At 26.7% G+C, this 19,623-nt stretch overlaps 1 protein-coding gene across 1 annotated transcript in view; it reads right to left on the reverse strand.

The window, feature by feature from the left end:
* LOC111631410 (RNA-binding protein 25-like) overlaps positions 1–19,623 on the reverse strand; it is a 96,272-nt gene that overhangs the window by 33,544 nt on the left and 43,105 nt on the right. Inside the window, exons 9-11 of the mRNA XM_023375646.1 lie at positions 18,753–18,776; positions 10,595–10,890; positions 7,954–8,095 (exon numbers count right to left, since the gene is read on the reverse strand). Of these exons, the coding sequence (XP_023231414.1) occupies positions 7,954–8,095; positions 10,595–10,890; positions 18,753–18,776 (462 nt within the window). The remainder of the gene's footprint in view (positions 1–7,953; positions 8,096–10,594; positions 10,891–18,752; positions 18,777–19,623) is intronic.

Raw genomic sequence — 19,623 nt, forward strand, 5'->3', positions numbered from 1 at the left:
ATTAAAAAAATATTTATCAATAATTAAATTCCTGCTGGCATGCTCTTCTGTATAATTCNATATTGGTAAAAAGCATAATCTGTTATTAGGAGTATATTACATATCTAAAAATAATAAAATATGTTAAATTAACTTTGAAATAATAATTTTAACAACTACACATTCATTATTTATATTTTCTATAAAGAAATATCTCTAATATGTTAAAAACAATGTCAACAATGTCACAAGTAAATATTTATTTGAGTTTTCTTTAGATGTAATATATTTGTCACTTAATTTTAAGTACTAATAAAGATTAAGACAGTTGAACTATAAGTATAAATGTAGGACGACCATTCATCCTGGATTTTCTGGGACAGTCCCAGATTCCAGCTCTGCATCCCGGATAGATATACGTCCCAGAATTAACAATTCGTTTAATATGGAAATAAATTTAGTTTCTATAGTATTTCCATGTACGGACTGCATTATTTTCAGAGCCTTGCACTGACAGCAATGAGTGTGTGCTCTTTTTTGTAATGAAGTTTGCAGCAAACCTCATTGCAAACTTGTGACTAGAGTGGTTATATTATAACAGTTATTCCTAAACTCGTGAAACTGTTTTTTGTTGTTTTGATAATCATTCTATAAATTAACAGTATTGTATTTTAATTGCAAAGCATATTTTTATAATTCATACTGTTGAAAATACTCTTAACTACTCTTAAGTGTTTTAAGTTCTTAAGTTTTTAATTTTTGTTCAAATTATTTATGCTTTAAATAAATAAATAAGTTTTTATTGTATTTATATTTGTTTCATTAAGTGTAATTTTTAATTTTTTTTTTGTAAAATTACCCCCTCCTACTAGGCTCAATGTCCTGAATTACAATGCAGAAAAATGGTCAGCCTATATAAATGATAACATTTTCTTTTAATTAATATTTTAAATATTAAATGACCCATACTAAAACGTGGCATTCGTAATTAGTTCTTTAATTTATATCACAAATATATAAGTTCAGTATATTGTATTCAGACTCACAAGGTATTGCATTCAAGTACAAGAAATAAAATATTAATGATGATACTTTATTCCTTAGTTCCTTCATACTGAAAATGCTTTAATGATCTTTAGAAAGATTTACCTTTCTATTACTAAATATTTTAATAAATTTTAAAATTATATTGGAAAAAGTTACACTTAATCAAAACAAAATGAAATTTACAAAACACTATGCCACAAAAAACTTTCTTTGTAATGAACCACTATAAAATAGGAACCTTTTTATTAAACTTTTTAGAAATTCAAAATATATTGAGAATATTTTACAGACTTAAGTTTTTATTAATTAAGAAAAAAATTAATAAACAAGATTTATTTTCCACAAATTTTCAAGAATTACAATAATATACAGGGTGTCTGGAACTTCCAAATACAGTCAATCTCCATTATTTATCATTTGATTGTTGTTGTTTAAATGTCATTTTATTTCTGTGACAAATGGCAACCATAAAATCAACCTAAAATAGGCTCCTTAATAAAGAATTTTATTATCTTGAAAAAATTCTTAAATAACAAATTGTGGCTTCAATGGAAAAGTTGTTTGTGGTAATAAAATAAATCCAAGGTAGATAAATTTTGATTGAAATTTGAATAATAAATCCAATTTTTTGCCCTAAAAAGTTTCAGCAAGTAACCTCACAGTCTGATATATGCAGGAAGACCACATTGCCAGAAAACAGCAAAATACAAATCAGCAAACAGCTAATGCACCACATGTAGTAAATACAGGAAAACACAAATGTTTTGATATTACATTGTTTATGAAATGACTTGATAAAGTGATCTTAAGAATGTCTCAGATCAGGTGTTGAAAATCAAATGAAAACAGAATTTAGATTATTTTCTTCATGCATAGCATTAAATAAGTAGCAAGTGTTAATTTGCAATCTGCAAAGCAATACAATATTGTAATTCTACATTATGCTGCAGGTCATCAAATGAACAACTTTGTGACATGGTTATTATATATGATTGATATGAACACAATGCAAGAGCAGAAGCTAGAATGTTTGGTTTCCACTATTGAGGTGTTCCTCAACCCCTTCCTTATATGATTCTTAAAGTGATAACAAACAACTGGATGATTTGAAGGCAGAGAGAAGGCTATTAATGTTTATCAAATGCCAATATATGTAAACAAGGGCGAAATCTGCTATACTATGAAGTACAGTACATCTGACTGCTAGTATAAGGATAGCAGCCAGAGAATGCACATTTGCTCAAAACAATGAAGACACTCAAGCATTACCATTAACATCTGTACTGTTTGATCTGGCAACAGTTTGGTGAGTGGTTATGCTCAGAAAAGACTAGATTTCTGTCATTTTGTTCCAAATAAGATTGAGGAAGATGAACATTTTGAGAACAGGTTAGATAGGGATTCTATCCAATATGTTTTTAACACACATTATTGATCTAATGCTAACCCACCCACTTCATGAAAGCAAATCATCAATGGCAGTAATTAATAAATGAGTGATGTGGAATTTGGAAAGACAAGATCTTAGGACCTGTTTTTTACTTAAAAACCCTTTCAGGATCTAGATATGCAATGATACTTTTGAACACTGTACGAGGGTTTATTGATGACATGCCCTGTTAGAATGAAATGCCACCTGGTTGCAACAAGACAAGGTATTCTCAAATTATTCACAACCAGTGCATTGGCTATGGGAATCAGTTTTATAGCCATCTAGATCACTGGATCTAGTTACAATGGACATTTTTTTCTGTGGGATACAACATAGCTATTGTTTTGTGCTTCTACATACTACAGTTTAACACACCATAAGGAAAAAAAAAACAGTCACATCTAGCATGTCTGACATGTTAGCTATGGTCAGAGGAAGGCTGGTTAAGCACATCTAAGTCTTTATCATAGTTGAGGTTGAACACACAAATTTATCCTTTAGGTCCATGAAAAGTGTTCAAATAATTTCATACCAACTGTACATTGGTCTAATATTCTAACTTTCTCTCCCACCTTCACTCTTTCTTTGCATCTTTCTTCCCTATCTTCTGAACCTTTACTGTATGTTGCTACTGTCTGGCAATATGGCCTCATGCATGTGCTAGACTGAGGTTACTTGCTGAAAAGTTTTTATCTCCATTTCACACTGTATATAAAGGCCAGTTAATGGAATGAATCTTTTTAGTGCTAAAAACTGGTCTTATTATTCAAATTTTAGTTAAAATTCTTGTTACTTCGGATTTATTTGGTCCCCATAAACAACTTTCCCATTGATGAAATAAGTTGTTTAATTACACATTTTTTTTCAAGATATACAATGATACTTTTGAAAATGTAAACTTGCTACTTTACTTCTTAAACAATTTTATTCTTTAAGGGGTCTGTTTTAGGTCAATTTTATGCTTGATGAGATGATGGCCAGTGTCATTGAAACAAAATAACATTTAAATGACCACAATTAAATGATAAATAACAAAAATGTGAACGTATTCGGAAATTCCAGACACTATGTACATAACATAAGCATGAAATTTATCCAAAAAAATTCAGCTTTGTTTTATATTATAAAATGTTTGAAAAATGTTAAGAACTTAAAATAAATCTCCTTATTCATTTATGAAATTAATGGCAATTAATGAATAAAAATAATACATTGAATTTACTGTACATGAAATAAGAAAAAACCATATACCCTGAAATTTTGATAAAGACACCCTAATTTTGTTAGACTTTTTGATAGTTTAGAACTTTCCAATTATCAATTTAGTATATAGAAATAAGACTAACTCGCAAAAATAATTCATAAAAACAGTTACTTAGATTAAATACTACTCTAAAATTTTATTAAGAGAAATTTTAAAATTACTAAGGATCTTCAATTAAAACAGAAAATATAAATAATCAGAAATGTAGCCACACAAGAAAGCATTTCCCACACCAATGTTCTTCTGCTTCTCACTCTTCTGCCCATTCAAGTTCAAAAATAAACATAGCTTAGAAGAAAATCATCACAAGAAATCGACTGCTGAATGAAACTGAAAAAAGATGTATTATACTCAAACACTAGGCTACATGAATAGCCACAAAATAAAGCAGAATAAAATTTAATACTTGTTCATGTTCAGCCTTTTCTTTTTTTTTTATGGAACATTGTCATGCATATCAATGGTTTGCATATGGCTTGCGTATAATATATACATCCATATTGTATGATAGCTCCTCCTTACACAATAATTTTATTACTGTTTGTAGGTTTTTACATTTTTACAATAGTCTACCTACCTACACTAAATTTACACAAGCCATCAGCCATGCAGGTGACTCTCACAAATTACTGGCTACATTCCTGAATAATATATTTATAAAATTTAATATATATGTAATTATGTAGAAAACCAAGCCCAAATCTGTCTCTATAGTTTGTTATAGAGCCAAATTAACAATCTGACTAGAACATGTCTAATTATACAGATTATATGTAATTTAGAACAGATATTATGTAAGTTAGAGAATAACTAAAGTTAGGCAGTTATGTCACCATCTTGTATTAAATTTAATAATTAGAAATAAATGAATCAACTTAGACACTGCATGGTAAGCAGAGTTATGGATTCAGAGTCCTACTGTGAACTGATTTTATCTTCCAAATTAATCTTAATTAATTAAATTATAATTATTAAATCTAAAATAGGATGGTAACATAACTGCCAATCTTTAGTCAAATAATTAAAATTCAAATTATCTTAGGCTATATAAATCCTAAATAACCTGACATTAAAAAAAAAAAGTTTTATTCTGTAATATGTTGAAGGCTTCACTTGTTTATATTATATATCCATAAGCAAATATTTAATGTTTTGTTATGTTTCAAATTATATTCCACTTTATTCAAAATTCTTTCATTAGTATCATAATGAATAACTAAAAGAGTATTTTGTTTTCCATGAAATGAATATTCATAACATAACCAACACATGCACAAGAAAATTTTATTTTTCAAGTAATAATAATGGTAAGCCTAAATCAATGCTAGCCAAAGCATGGCTTAGGAGTTACAGTTAATTCTCAATTGTCAGAAATTTGACTCATGAAAAGCACAGTCATTTCAAAGATTTTAAATAAAAAGGCTAGATATAATCTTATCCTTATAAAAAATTTAAAAAATTTTTTAGACTAAGTAAAATCACTAATCAAACATAGCAACATCCACTCAATAGACAAACCTAATCTTATTGACAACCAAAAGACATTTTCAGGATAAAAATAACACTACAGTGCCATATCATTATCCATTTACAGGGAAAAATCCTCATCTCCCTTTTATATCTTTGAAATATGATGCAATACATTATATACAGTTTAATTATTCTTTCCTCTGGCTCTTGCTAATTTCAAGTCTACAGTGATAGAAAAACATCTACCATACTATCTCCAGCTTAAGTAGGAGAAATGCAATAAGCTATAATATAGCAAACATATTTGAAGAGTTTATAACATGACTCCACATTTTGTTATTTCACTGATATAATAATAAAATGATTCCCTTAATAAAGTTTATTTTTTCTTATATATGATAGTAACTTTAAACTTAATTTTAATCACTTCAATTAATATAAGAAAGAATAAATACACTTTGCTTAAAAAGAACTTAATTTATTTTAGGATTTATATACAAAAATCAATTTTATTTATCTTAAATATAAACAAAAATAAAAATTTAATTAACTTTACTTTCTTACGAAAATGATTATTTAGTCATTAAGATAAAACTTGATTATATAAAAATAATAATTTTTATCAGCTAACCGACGTTCCAAGCCAACCTTAGTGTACCTGAAAAAGGCCATTCAAAACGGCCAAAAACGTTTGTACTTAGTGATTAAACTGCTAGAAACAAAGTGCGAAAGGTTTTGTCTTACTTATTTATTCTTTTTGTNAGTTAGTATTATTTAACTAAAAAAAATCAAAATTATGAAATTAATTTCCTAACATAGTTTAAAAGGATAAATTACTGAATTTAAATTTATTTAACTGACTAAATTTCAATATTGAATGCTATATATTTTACAATGCAATTTAATAAAAATTTTCCATACTATAATCATTATTAATTGAACATTAAAGCTGAAAAGATAAGGTTAAAGGCAAGGCCACTTTTTACACATTTGTTCTTCATTACTGGAAAGGGAAAATATATACAGGTAACCCCCATACAACGCAGGAGTTACGTTCCAAAAGATTGCCGTGTTATGCAAATCCGTGTTATACGAAACAAAGGACTAGTGCAAAAAGGGGGATTAGGTTCCAAAAATTAAGACATGTTGTTAAATCCTTATTTAAATCGGATTTATTATTCGTTTTTTTCATAGCTAAAATACTTATTTAAGTAAATATTTTACTAGAGGATTATTCATTTTATATGATGATCTCAGCATGAGCATCATCAACTGGTAACAGTTTTTGGGTGCATTCGTTAATAGCGGTCGCTCTGCAACAGGAGTGCACTGCTCTTTGTAGGCATTTAGGAACAACGGTGAAAGAAAGATTGTGGCGCCTGCACTATCGATAGTATCATGTGGAGGAATCTATAATTTTAAAATGAGCTTTTAGAGGCAAAAGAAGGGTCCCAATTGTAAAATTTAACCATTAAATGGATTATTTGTTGAAAGAGCATTCAAAGTAGGCCATGAAAACAATTAGAATGCTTGTGCAGAGTTACGTGGAGGTATAAAAGAACGCACCCTTTATTACATTTTATGTTGTACGAGGGTTTTACCCAATTCCTGAACCATGTTACAGTGAACCTGTGCTATAAAAGCACCGTGTTATACGGGGGATGTTCCCAATTCTCGAACTGTGTTAGAGTGAATCCATGCTGTAGAAGTGCCGTGTTATATGGGGGTTACCTGTATATATATATATAAATTGCATTAATTGTTAAATAATACAATGATTATAAAAACTATGTCATAGTACAGAAATACAGAAATGATGCAATTTCGAAAAAAAATAGCTGTTTTGTGGCAGTGTGGTTTAAGAAATGACTTTCAGTGCAGTACTTACATCCTTGACATTTTCCTTTACAATAATTAAATTACTAAGTTTCAATTACAGTAAAACTTCCTAACTTGAAGCTTCAATGGGCAGAAATAAACTTTGAATACAGATGATTCAAGTTAGAGAACAATAGAGTGAAAAATGCTAATTCTGAATACATTTTTATTTTCTTGCATTATACTAAGAATCTTTGATACATGCACTGTTTAAAACAAAAAGCTAACACCTTTTCAGCAAAGTGTTCAGTGTAACTAATAGAATCAGTTTTGCAGGTACAGAGATCTCAACAAGATGTATCGTATATTTTATCATATATTCCAGTCCAAAGTGAGAGCATTTTGGACTGGAACATTGTCTGCAAATAGGTGTTGGACTGTAGATACAACTGTCTGAAATTTCATGGAAATCCAATAATTAGGATCACTTTGGATAGAATAAATATTAAAATTTGGGTCAGGGAAATTGAAATTAACATAAATTAGTGTCAGGGACCATGAAAACCTTTGACTTGGAGAAATTTGAGTTAAATAAAAATTCAAGTTGGAGATGTTAAACCCCTATGCTATTCCATTCAGACCTACCAAGTACTTTGAGTTGAAAAAAAAAAATATTTGAGTTGCAGACATTTGAGTTAGAGAAGTTTTACCATATATTTATATTTTAAGTTTCTGAAAGAAAAATATAAATATTTTGATATTATAGTAAGTTAGTAATCAATTTCTTTAAAATTATACAATGATGAAAGTTAACAACTATATTAAGTTGGACTCTACTTTGTAATTCATGCAATAAATGCTGATTTTTTATATATTTTATATAAAGAGCTAAAATAAATACTTATATCTATAAGATATATTTATTTGAAATTAACGTAGTAATGATATTTTTCAAATGACATGAAAAATAAATCAATACCTCTTGATAAGCAGCTTCCTTTTCTCTTAATTTTCTCTCCAATTTTTTACGTTCATAAGCATCCTCTTCATCTTCTCTATCTTTGTCTACATCTTTATCTCGTGACCTAAATTAATAAAATTAAAACCCACTTTAATGTAGTTCAAATAAACTATTAACCATCAGTAGGTTGATTAGAAAGAAGATATTTGGAAGAATATATATAATTATTTTGATTTCTAGAGAAAAGTATTTTTTTGTTTTTTGTTCAAAAACTTTTACTTTTATAATAGTTTTAAGAGTTTTTAATTTCAACTTTTTTGAAAAAAGTTTTTAAATCTAATTTTAACTTCTATTTATGTTTTATTTTTTTAAAAAAAATTTGTTTTAAACATTATCCACCTCAATTTTTTACCCATCTACATGTAATAGCAATTATTATTATTTTATAGGAAATCTTTTTTAATTTATTAATTTTATTTATTTAATAGTTTTTTACTTATCTACCTTAATTTTATCTTATACAGCACCCATTTTTATACAAATTTTATGCAATCAATTGCCCAATTTTTAATTTCAATTTGTGCTTAATAATCAGTTATGTAAGTAAAAAACATTTAAAAAATATTATCTGTATTATTATGTGTGATGTAATTTATATCTATTATTTCTTTTGTAAAGAATAAAAAGACTGAAGATGGGCCATTAAGACCTGAAATGCATTTCTTCTATTAATCAAACTTATACCAGTGTGATGAACTTAAACTTATTCCTTGTGTGATAAGTTAGTAAAAATAAGCCAAAAATTTTAGGTTTATAAAAAAATCCAATAAATCTAAGCTGTAAAAGTTTCTGAATAAATACAAAAGTTAACAAAAATCCAATATCATTCACATATATATTTATCTTCATACATATTTACAAAAGTATAAAACAAAAACTCTAATCTTAATAGTAAATAAAGAATATAAATAATTCATATTTAATCAATGTGATAATATATCAAATAGCAGAATCTGATTATTGTAACTATAAATATTGTTATCAGTTGTCTAATATCAGAATTACCATTTCCCAAAATGTGTAAATTAAAATACTTATAAAATCTTGTTCTTTGAAATCAAAGTTTCAGTCACAGTTATCATTACCTCCAGACAAATGACTTTTAAGTGCAAACAGCTGATAATACAATCATCATCAGTCTTAACTAGTGCTTAAATATAATTTTAAAAATATTTTTGAAATAAAAAACATTTAAGTTAAACAACACTGGATTAATCAGTATTTAATAATAATAAATCTTCAAGTTATATAATTGTTTTAACAAGTTATTTTAATGTTAGTCAATAAAGCCAAAATTTCCACTAATTGTGGAATTACATACTTATTCCATTTAATATTATCAGTTACTTATCAGCAGTGGTACAGGCAAGTACCAAAATAATTATATAAAATAAGTAGATTCTTCTATGTACATTTTTCTAGAATGAAATAAAAACCTTCACTTAAATCATAAGGATTATTTTAAAACTTTATTTATAAAGTTTTAAAAATGTGAGTGTACTGTAAAATAATATATAACTGATAAAAAAACTGATGTAACTAAACAAAAATTTTTAAATCTCCTGAATTATACAAAATCTACCAAAAAGTTCTGGATGAATTTACCAAATTTAGTTGTTAAATGTCTGGTAAAATTGGAAACTTATAATCTGTGGTTGCTCTTGTAGTTAAAGCTCTCTCTAACTAATGTATTACACTTGTATAGTTGTAAAGAAATTTTTCACAGAATAAAAATTTTATAGAACTGATAGGAGTTATATTCTTGAAAATATGATAAACATAGGAAATGTGATATAATAATAATAATGATGTAATAAATTTATTCCTTCAGAAACAGAATGTTAAAGAAAATACACGCTTGTTTTATATATATGTGATTTACAATTAATGATAATTTTAAATATAATATGCTATTTTTTGAACAAAATCACTTTTAACAAAAAAAATTCAGTCTAAGGAAGGATTCTGATATAATACTTATTTGATAAAATATTTTTATTGAATAAGAATATATTAAAACTTGCAAATAATCTAAGATGCTAAAGTATATGCGAGAAAAAAATCAAATTACATATAAACAAAATATGCAAATGAAGTTTTGTTTCAGGAAAATATCTTCAAATTATAAATCAACAACGTTGCATACTTAACTGTGTATAAAAATCTTTCTTAAAATAATATATTTAACTACATGAACTAAGAATTTCATTTTTTTTTTGGTAATTGGCCATTCTACCCAATTTTTTTAAAATTAGATTTGTTACAATGGTTAGACACAGAAGAACACTTTTACTCCTTAAAATATCCTTTATTGAAATAGAAATGCATTTCAGACTTCTTTCGGTCCCTCTTCAGTTGATTTTACAATTGTTATTCTGACATTTGGTAGCCTTACAATAATGTATTCAAAATGGACTCTACTAGATATGAAGCAAACAATAATAACTTTAAAAATTTCACATTTATTAAAGATCTTACACATTATTAAAACTTTTTCAGAGTGCAATATATAATTTAAAAAGAAAAAACAATATTTCAAATATTTTAAAAATATTTTAATTACCTTTCTCTAGACCTTTCTCTTTCTTGAGACCAAGCTCTATCTCTAGATCTGGAACGAGATCGAGTAGCAAGACGTTCGGCTCTGTCCTTGACACGATTACGTTCTAATGGAGATCTCTCATGTTCTCTTTCTCTGTCACGAATCCGATCATGATCTCTGTCACGTAAAGGTGTTCTTTCACGTCTACTTGTGCTTTTTCTATCTCTGTCTTTACTATCACGATCTCTATTTCTATCTTTGCTTCTATTGTCACGTTCTTTTCGTTCTCGCTCTTTCTCCTTTTCTTCTTCAGCTCTCTGTAAAATAAGTAGAAATAAATTTAAAGTTAAAAGAGGAAAAAACTTTACATTTATATTACGGATATCAACAGGAATCATAAAATCAGCAAACAATATGATTTATGTGAATGCAAGTGTATATATAAATCCAAAATACATTTACATTCACTCACTCAGTAACAGTTAATTTTTTAAGTGGCATATTATATTAACATTTTATTAATATAATCTGATAAGCATAGCAATCAAATAGCTAATAAATCATATTTTTATAAACAATTAAAAAAATATTTATCAATAATTAAATTCCTGCTGGCATGCTCTTCTGTATAATTCAAGCAGGCAATAAAATTATACAGTATGGTTGCCACAATTTTCAAAATAAATAAAAATTATACAAGATAAAACTCACAGCACTGTATACTTTCTTCTTCTGGAGACTCCTAGAAAAGTCTGGTACATCAGGGTACATCTTACTTATAACTGATACTTTCCAACAGACTATGAAATAATTCTTTAATGAATCTTAAAACAGTTGCATTGAACCGTTTGTGTATTAAGAGGAAAATATTTTAAAACTAAAATTAAAAACTATAAACAAAATAGTCACTAAGTTTTTTCTTATTAGAAATGAAGAATTTGAAAGCTTAACTTTTTTAAACAATTGGAAAAATTAATTTTTGAAGTAAAAAATTTCAAATTTCAGGATACTCAGAAAATTCTCAAAATACGTTTTGAATTTAGATAAGTTATTTCAAGATTGAAAAATCTTGAATTTATAAATTTAACATTTATATGGAATTATTCCTGACAAAGTATAATGGAAAACTAATTTCATTTTGAAATCATATATTCTTAAATTTTGATTACTTTGAAGTACACTTAAATTAATTAGTAAAATTAAGAAAATTTTTGTTTTAATCTTTTATGATTAAGATTAAAAATTTTTAATTTCTACTCTTCTTCTTATGGAGAAGATTTAATACAGTTTATTATTAAATGATTTATGAGTTAAGCTGATTTCACTTAATAAAAAGTTTTTCTATTAAGTTCATAAATCAAAATTTTAACTCTATTATAATGAAAAACTCATTAGATGAAAATATAAACAATAAAAAACAATAAACAGATTGAGTATAATTAATTTCTTTTTGAATTCCATTTTCAATAAAACCAAATTGACAAAATCTCACCCGTAATGCAGATAGTACTTCTTTCCACATCGGATAGTAGTTTGAAGTTCTTCCATTTCAATAAGCATTACAGAGCTTTCCAGCCCATTCTTGTTATTAATGATAAAAAGTAAGAACTAATGGGAGAGTTTCCTAACCATTGCCAACAAAAAATATTATTGGGTTATTTCATAATAAGATAAAAATTGTAAAAAGAGTAGCTATATTGATCTACATATTTTGTAAAAAAATTATTTTCCTTGCCTAATAATCTTAAAAATTTACACAAAGATATTGTTGACTATTCTGAGAAAGACATTCTATACTGTAATTTAGAATAAGGTATTAATGCTAGTATATAATCCTGAATAATTTTAAAATGCGAACATTTAAAAAGCATATAAATTAACTACTCTTTTTTCGATGCTATCTTAGTGAGAGTTACGAATGGAAATTTTAGAATTAATATTTTTCCTAATAACATTTAATTTCAATATAAATGCTTTTTAAAGAAGTATATTATGAAATATTCTGAATGATAAATATATGTATAATTATATAATATTTTTTAGTAATCAAAATGTTTGATAGTTCTGAATTTTTAAAAATTTTTTACTATTATTTGAAAAAATTATTTCAAAAGCATATATATTGGTAAAAAGCATAATCTGTTATTAGGAGTATATTACATATCTAAAAATAATAAAATATGTTAAATTAACTTTGAAATAATAATTTTAACAACTACACATTCATTATTTATATTTTCTACAAAGAAATATCTCTAATATGTTAAAAACAATGTCAACAATGTCACAAGTAAATATTTATTTGAGTTTTCTTTAGATGTAATATATTTGTCACTTAATTTTAAGTACTAATAAAGATTAAGACAGTTGAACTATAAGTATAAATGTAGGACGACCATTCATCCTGGATTTTCTGGGACAGTCCCAGATTCCAGCTCTGCATCCCGGATAGATATACGTCCCAGAATTAACAATTCGTTTAATATGGAAATAAATTTAGTTTCTATAGTATTTCCATGTACGGACTGCATTATTTTCAGAGCCTTGCACTGACAGCAATGAGTGTGTGCTCTTTTTTGTAATGAAGTTTGCAGCAAACCTCATTGCAAACTTGTGACTAGAGTGGTTATATTATAACAGTTATTCCTAAACTCGTGAAACTGTTTTTTGTTGTTTTGATAATCATTCTATAAATTAACAGTATTGTATTTTAATTGCAAAGCATATTTTTATAATTCATACTGTTGAAAATACTCTTAACTACTCTTAAGTGTTTTAAGTTCTTAAGTTTTTAATTTTTGTTCAAATTATTTATGCTTTAAATAAATAAATAAGTTTTTATTGTATTTATATTTGTTTCATTAAGTGTAATTTTTAATTTTTTTTTTGTAAAATTACCCCCTCCTACTAGGCTCAATGTCCTGAATTACAATGCAGAAAAATGGTCAGCCTATATAAATGATAACATTTTCTTTTAATTAATATTTTAAATATTAAATGACCCATACTAAAACGTGGCATTCGTAATTAGTTCTTTAATTTATATCACAAATATATAAGTTCAGTATATTGTATTCAGACTCACAAGGTATTGCATTCAAGTACAAGAAATAAAATATTAATGATGATACTTTATTCCTTAGTTCCTTCATACTGAAAATGCTTTAATGATCTTTAGAAAGATTTACCTTTCTATTACTAAATATTTTAATAAATTTTAAAATTATATTGGAAAAAGTTACACTTAATCAAAACAAAATGAAATTTACAAAACACTATGCCACAAAAAACTTTCTTTGTAATGAACCACTATAAAATAGGAACCTTTTTATTAAACTTTTTAGAAATTCAAAATATATTGAGAATATTTTACAGACTTAAGTTTTTATTAATTAAGAAAAAAATTAATAAACAAGATTTATTTTCCACAAATTTTCAAGAATTACAATAATATACAGGGTGTCTGGAACTTCCAAATACAGTCAATCTCCATTATTTATCATTTGATTGTTGTTGTTTAAATGTCATTTTATTTCTGTGACAAATGGCAACCATAAAATCAACCTAAAATAGGCTCCTTAATAAAGAATTTTATTATCTTGAAAAAATTCTTAAATAACAAATTGTGGCTTCAATGGAAAAGTTGTTTGTGGTAATAAAATAAATCCAAGGTAGATAAATTTTGATTGAAATTTGAATAATAAATCCAATTTTTTGCCCTAAAAAGTTTCAGCAAGTAACCTCACAGTCTGATATATGCAGGAAGACCACATTGCCAGAAAACAGCAAAATACAAATCAGCAAACAGCTAATGCACCACATGTAGTAAATACAGGAAAACACAAATGTTTTGATATTACATTGTTTATGAAATGACTTGATAAAGTGATCTTAAGAATGTCTCAGATCAGGTGTTGAAAATCAAATGAAAACAGAATTTAGATTATTTTCTTCATGCATAGCATTAAATAAGTAGCAAGTGTTAATTTGCAATCTGCAAAGCAATACAATATTGTAATTCTACATTATGCTGCAGGTCATCAAATGAACAACTTTGTGACATGGTTATTATATATGATTGATATGAACACAATGCAAGAGCAGAAGCTAGAATGTTTGGTTTCCACTATTGAGGTGTTCCTCAACCCCTTCCTTATATGATTCTTAAAGTGATAACAAACAACTGGATGATTTGAAGGCAGAGAGAAGGCTATTAATGTTTATCAAATGCCAATATATGTAAACAAGGGCGAAATCTGCTATACTATGAAGTACAGTACATCTGACTGCTAGTATAAGGATAGCAGCCAGAGAATGCACATTTGCTCAAAACAATGAAGACACTCAAGCATTACCATTAACATCTGTACTGTTTGATCTGGCAACAGTTTGGTGAGTGGTTATGCTCAGAAAAGACTAGATTTCTGTCATTTTGTTCCAAATAAGATTGAGGAAGATGAACATTTTGAGAACAGGTTAGATAGGGATTCTATCCAATATGTTTTTAACACACATTATTGATCTAATGCTAACCCACCCACTTCATGAAAGCAAATCATCAATGGCAGTAATTAATAAATGAGTGATGTGGAATTTGGAAAGACAAGATCTTAGGACCTGTTTTTTACTTAAAAACCCTTTCAGGATCTAGATATGCAATGATACTTTTGAACACTGTACGAGGGTTTATTGATGACATGCCCTGTTAGAATGAAATGCCACCTGGTTGCAACAAGACAAGGTATTCTCAAATTATTCACAACCAGTGCATTGGCTATGGGAATCAGTTTTATAGCCATCTAGATCACTGGATCTAGTTACAATGGACATTTTTTTCTGTGGGATACAACATAGCTATTGTTTTGTGCTTCTACATACTACAGTTTAACACACCATAAGGAAAAAAAAAACAGTCACATCTAGCATGTCTGACATGTTAGCTATGGTCAGAGGAAGGCTGGTTAAGCACATCTAAGTCTTTATCATAGTTGAGGTTGAACACACAAATTTATCCTTTAGGTCCATGAAAAGTGTTCAAATAATTTCATACCAACTGTACATTGGTCTAATATTCTAACTTTCTCTCCCACCTTCACTCTTTCTTTGCATCTTTCTTCCCTATCTTCTGAACCTTTACTGTATGTTGCTACTGTCTGGCAATATGGCCTCATGCATGTGCTAGACTGAGGTTACTTGCTGAAAAGTTTTTATCTCCATTTCACACTGTATATAAAGGCCAGTTAATGGAATGAATCTTTTTAGTGCTAAAAACTGGTCTTATTATTCAAATTTTAGTTAAAATTCTTGTTACTTCGGATTTATTTGGTCCCCATAAACAACTTTCCCATTGATGAAATAAGTTGTTTAATTACACATTTTTTTTCAAGATATACAATGATACTTTTGAAAATGTAAACTTGCTACTTTACTTCTTAAACAATTTTATTCTTTAAGGGGTCTGTTTTAGGTCAATTTTATGCTTGATGAGATGATGGCCAGTGTCATTGAAACAAAATAACATTTAAATGACCACAATTAAATGATAAATAACAAAAATGTGAACGTATTCGGAAATTCCAGACACTATGTACATAACATAAGCATGAAATTTATCCAAAAAAATTCAGCTTTGTTTTATATTATAAAATGTTTGAAAAATGTTAAGAACTTAAAATAAATCTCCTTATTCATTTATGAAATTAATGGCAATTAATGAATAAAAATAATACATTGAATTTACTGTACATGAAATAAGAAAAAACCATATACCCTGAAATTTTGATAAAGACACCCTAATTTTGTTAGACTTTTTGATAGTTTAGAACTTTCCAATTATCAATTTAGTATATAGAAATAAGACTAACTCGCAAAAATAATTCATAAAAACAGTTACTTAGATTAAATACTACTCTAAAATTTTATTAAGAGAAATTTTAAAATTACTAAGGATCTTCAATTAAAACAGAAAATATAAATAATCAGAAATGTAGCCACACAAGAAAGCATTTCCCACACCAATGTTCTTCTGCTTCTCACTCTTCTGCCCATTCAAGTTCAAAAATAAACATAGCTTAGAAGAAAATCATCACAAGAAATCGACTGCTGAATGAAACTGAAAAAAGATGTATTATACTCAAACACTAGGCTACATGAATAGCCACAAAATAAAGCAGAATAAAATTTAATACTTGTTCATGTTCAGCCTTTTCTTTTTTTTTTATGGAACATTGTCATGCATATCAATGGTTTGCATATGGCTTGCGTATAATATATACATCCATATTGTATGATAGCTCCTCCTTACACAATAATTTTATTACTGTTTGTAGGTTTTTACATTTTTACAATAGTCTACCTACCTACACTAAATTTACACAAGCCATCAGCCATGCAGGTGACTCTCACAAATTACTGGCTACATTCCTGAATAATATATTTATAAAATTTAATATATATGTAATTATGTAGAAAACCAAGCCCAAATCTGTCTCTATAGTTTGTTATAGAGCCAAATTAACAATCTGACTAGAACATGTCTAATTATACAGATTATATGTAATTTAGAACAGATATTATGTAAGTTAGAGAATAACTAAAGTTAGGCAGTTATGTCACCATCTTGTATTAAATTTAATAATTAGAAATAAATGAATCAACTTAGACACTGCATGGTAAGCAGAGTTATGGATTCAGAGTCCTACTGTGAACTGATTTTATCTTCCAAATTAATCTTAATTAATTAAATTATAATTATTAAATCTAAAATAGGATGGTAACATAACTGCCAATCTTTAGTCAAATAATTAAAATTCAAATTATCTTAGGCTATATAAATCCTAAATAACCTGACATTAAAAAAAAAAAGTTTTATTCTGTAATATGTTGAAGGCTTCACTTGTTTATATTATATATCCATAAGCAAATATTTAATGTTTTGTTATGTTTCAAATTATATTCCACTTTATTCAAAATTCTTTCATTAGTATCATAATGAATAACTAAAAGAGTATTTTGTTTTCCATGAAATGAATATTCATAACATAACCAACACATGCACAAGAAAATTTTATTTTTCAAGTAATAATAATGGTAAGCCTAAATCAATGCTAGCCAAAGCATGGCTTAGGAGTTACAGTTAATTCTCAATTGTCAGAAATTTGACTCATGAAAAGCACAGTCATTTCAAAGATTTTAAATAAAAAGGCTAGATATAATCTTATCCTTATAAAAAATTTAAAAAATTTTTTAGACTAAGTAAAATCACTAATCAAACATAGCAACATCCACTCAATAGACAAACCTAATCTTATTGACAACCAAAAGACATTTTCAGGATAAAAATAACACTACAGTGCCATATCATTATCCATTTACAGGGAAAAATCCTCATCTCCCTTTTATATCTTTGAAATATGATGCAATACATTATATACAGTTTAATTATTCTTTCCTCTGGCTCTTGCTAATTTCAAGTCTACAGTGATAGAAAAACATCTACCATACTATCTCCAGCTTAAGTAGGAGAAATGCAATAAGCTATAATATAGCAAACATATTTGAAGAGTTTATAACATGACTCCACATTTTGTTATTTCACTGATATAATAATAAAATGATTCCCTTAATAAAGTTTATTTTTTCTTATATATGATAGTAACTTTAAACTTAATTTTAATCACTTCAATTAATATAAGAAAGAATAAATACACTTTGCTTAAAAAGAACTTAATTTATTTTAGGATTTATATACAAAAATCAATTTTATTTATCTTAAATATAAACAAAAATAAAAATTTAATTAACTTTACTTTCTTACGAAAATGATTATTTAGTCATTAAGATAAAACTTGATTATATAAAAATAATAATTATACTATAAAAGTATACAAGTTAAAAAATAATCAAATTTTCTTGTGTAATCAATTATCTACAAAAATACAATTTTGCAACTAAAATTAATTTGAAAAAACAATTAGCAGATTAGAAAATTTACAATATCTTTCCTGTTTTACTTTGTAACTTGTGTTTTTAAATAATTATTATAAATACGGTTGCCATTAAGTTTATAAATGAAAAGTTCAAATTATTTTAACTATTAAAACAAATTTGATATTTAATAGAAAAATATATGTATTCTAATTTTGGATATCTAAGGATAATTTGGCTAAATCATACTTGCCTTAGACGAAATATTTATTCCAACCTATAAATGAACTTAATAAGTATAACTGGCTAACAACTTATAATTAATAATAATATAAATACATAAAACATATATTGCATTGAAACTGATTAAGTGTATACACTAGGTAATTAGAATTGGTATATTAAACAAAAGAATTTATCAACTAAGGAGAGTAAGAAAATGAACCTAAAGATTATAGATTTAAACTTTTATTTTAATTAAAATTTGATTAATATTGTATAAGTTCTTGAATTCTGAACTTAATTTATCAATTTAGTCAATTTTTTTCATTAACTTGATTTCAACTATAATTAAAAGTAAAAAAAAAAAAAATGTTTACTTGCTATCCTTTTATACCTAGAATTATTTATTTTATACACAAATGATTTATATACTGAGAATTTCTGAAAAATAAATCTTATTTGATATTTTTTAAATATCAAAACTTTATTCTTTTTATGCATTCAAAGCTAGAACTACTTAGAATAAGTAAGACAAAACCATTCACACTTTGTTTCTAGCAGTTTAATCACTAAGTACAAATGTTTTCAGCCGTTTTGAATGGCCATCAGGTACAATAAGGTCGGTTGGAACGTCGGTTAGCAGATATTCAGATGCCGTCACTGTTTACAAAGGTTTCTTCTTACTAGTGATGTCATTGTTGATAAAAATAATAATTTTTATCAGCTAACCGACGTTCCAAGCCAACCTTAGTGTACCTGAAAAAGGCCATTCAAAACGGCCAAAAACGTTTGTACTTAGTGATTAAACTGCTAGAAACAAAGTGCGAAAGGTTTTGTCTTACTTATTTATTCTTTTTGTTTTATGATTTAATATCACTTAAAATTTTTATTGATTAAAAAAA

This window comes from Centruroides sculpturatus, unplaced genomic scaffold, assembly GCF_000671375.1.
Source record: "Centruroides sculpturatus isolate CEXI.00-Female unplaced genomic scaffold, Cexi_2.0 scaffold526, whole genome shotgun sequence".
NCBI classification, from domain to species: domain Eukaryota; kingdom Metazoa; phylum Arthropoda; class Arachnida; order Scorpiones; family Buthidae; genus Centruroides; species Centruroides sculpturatus.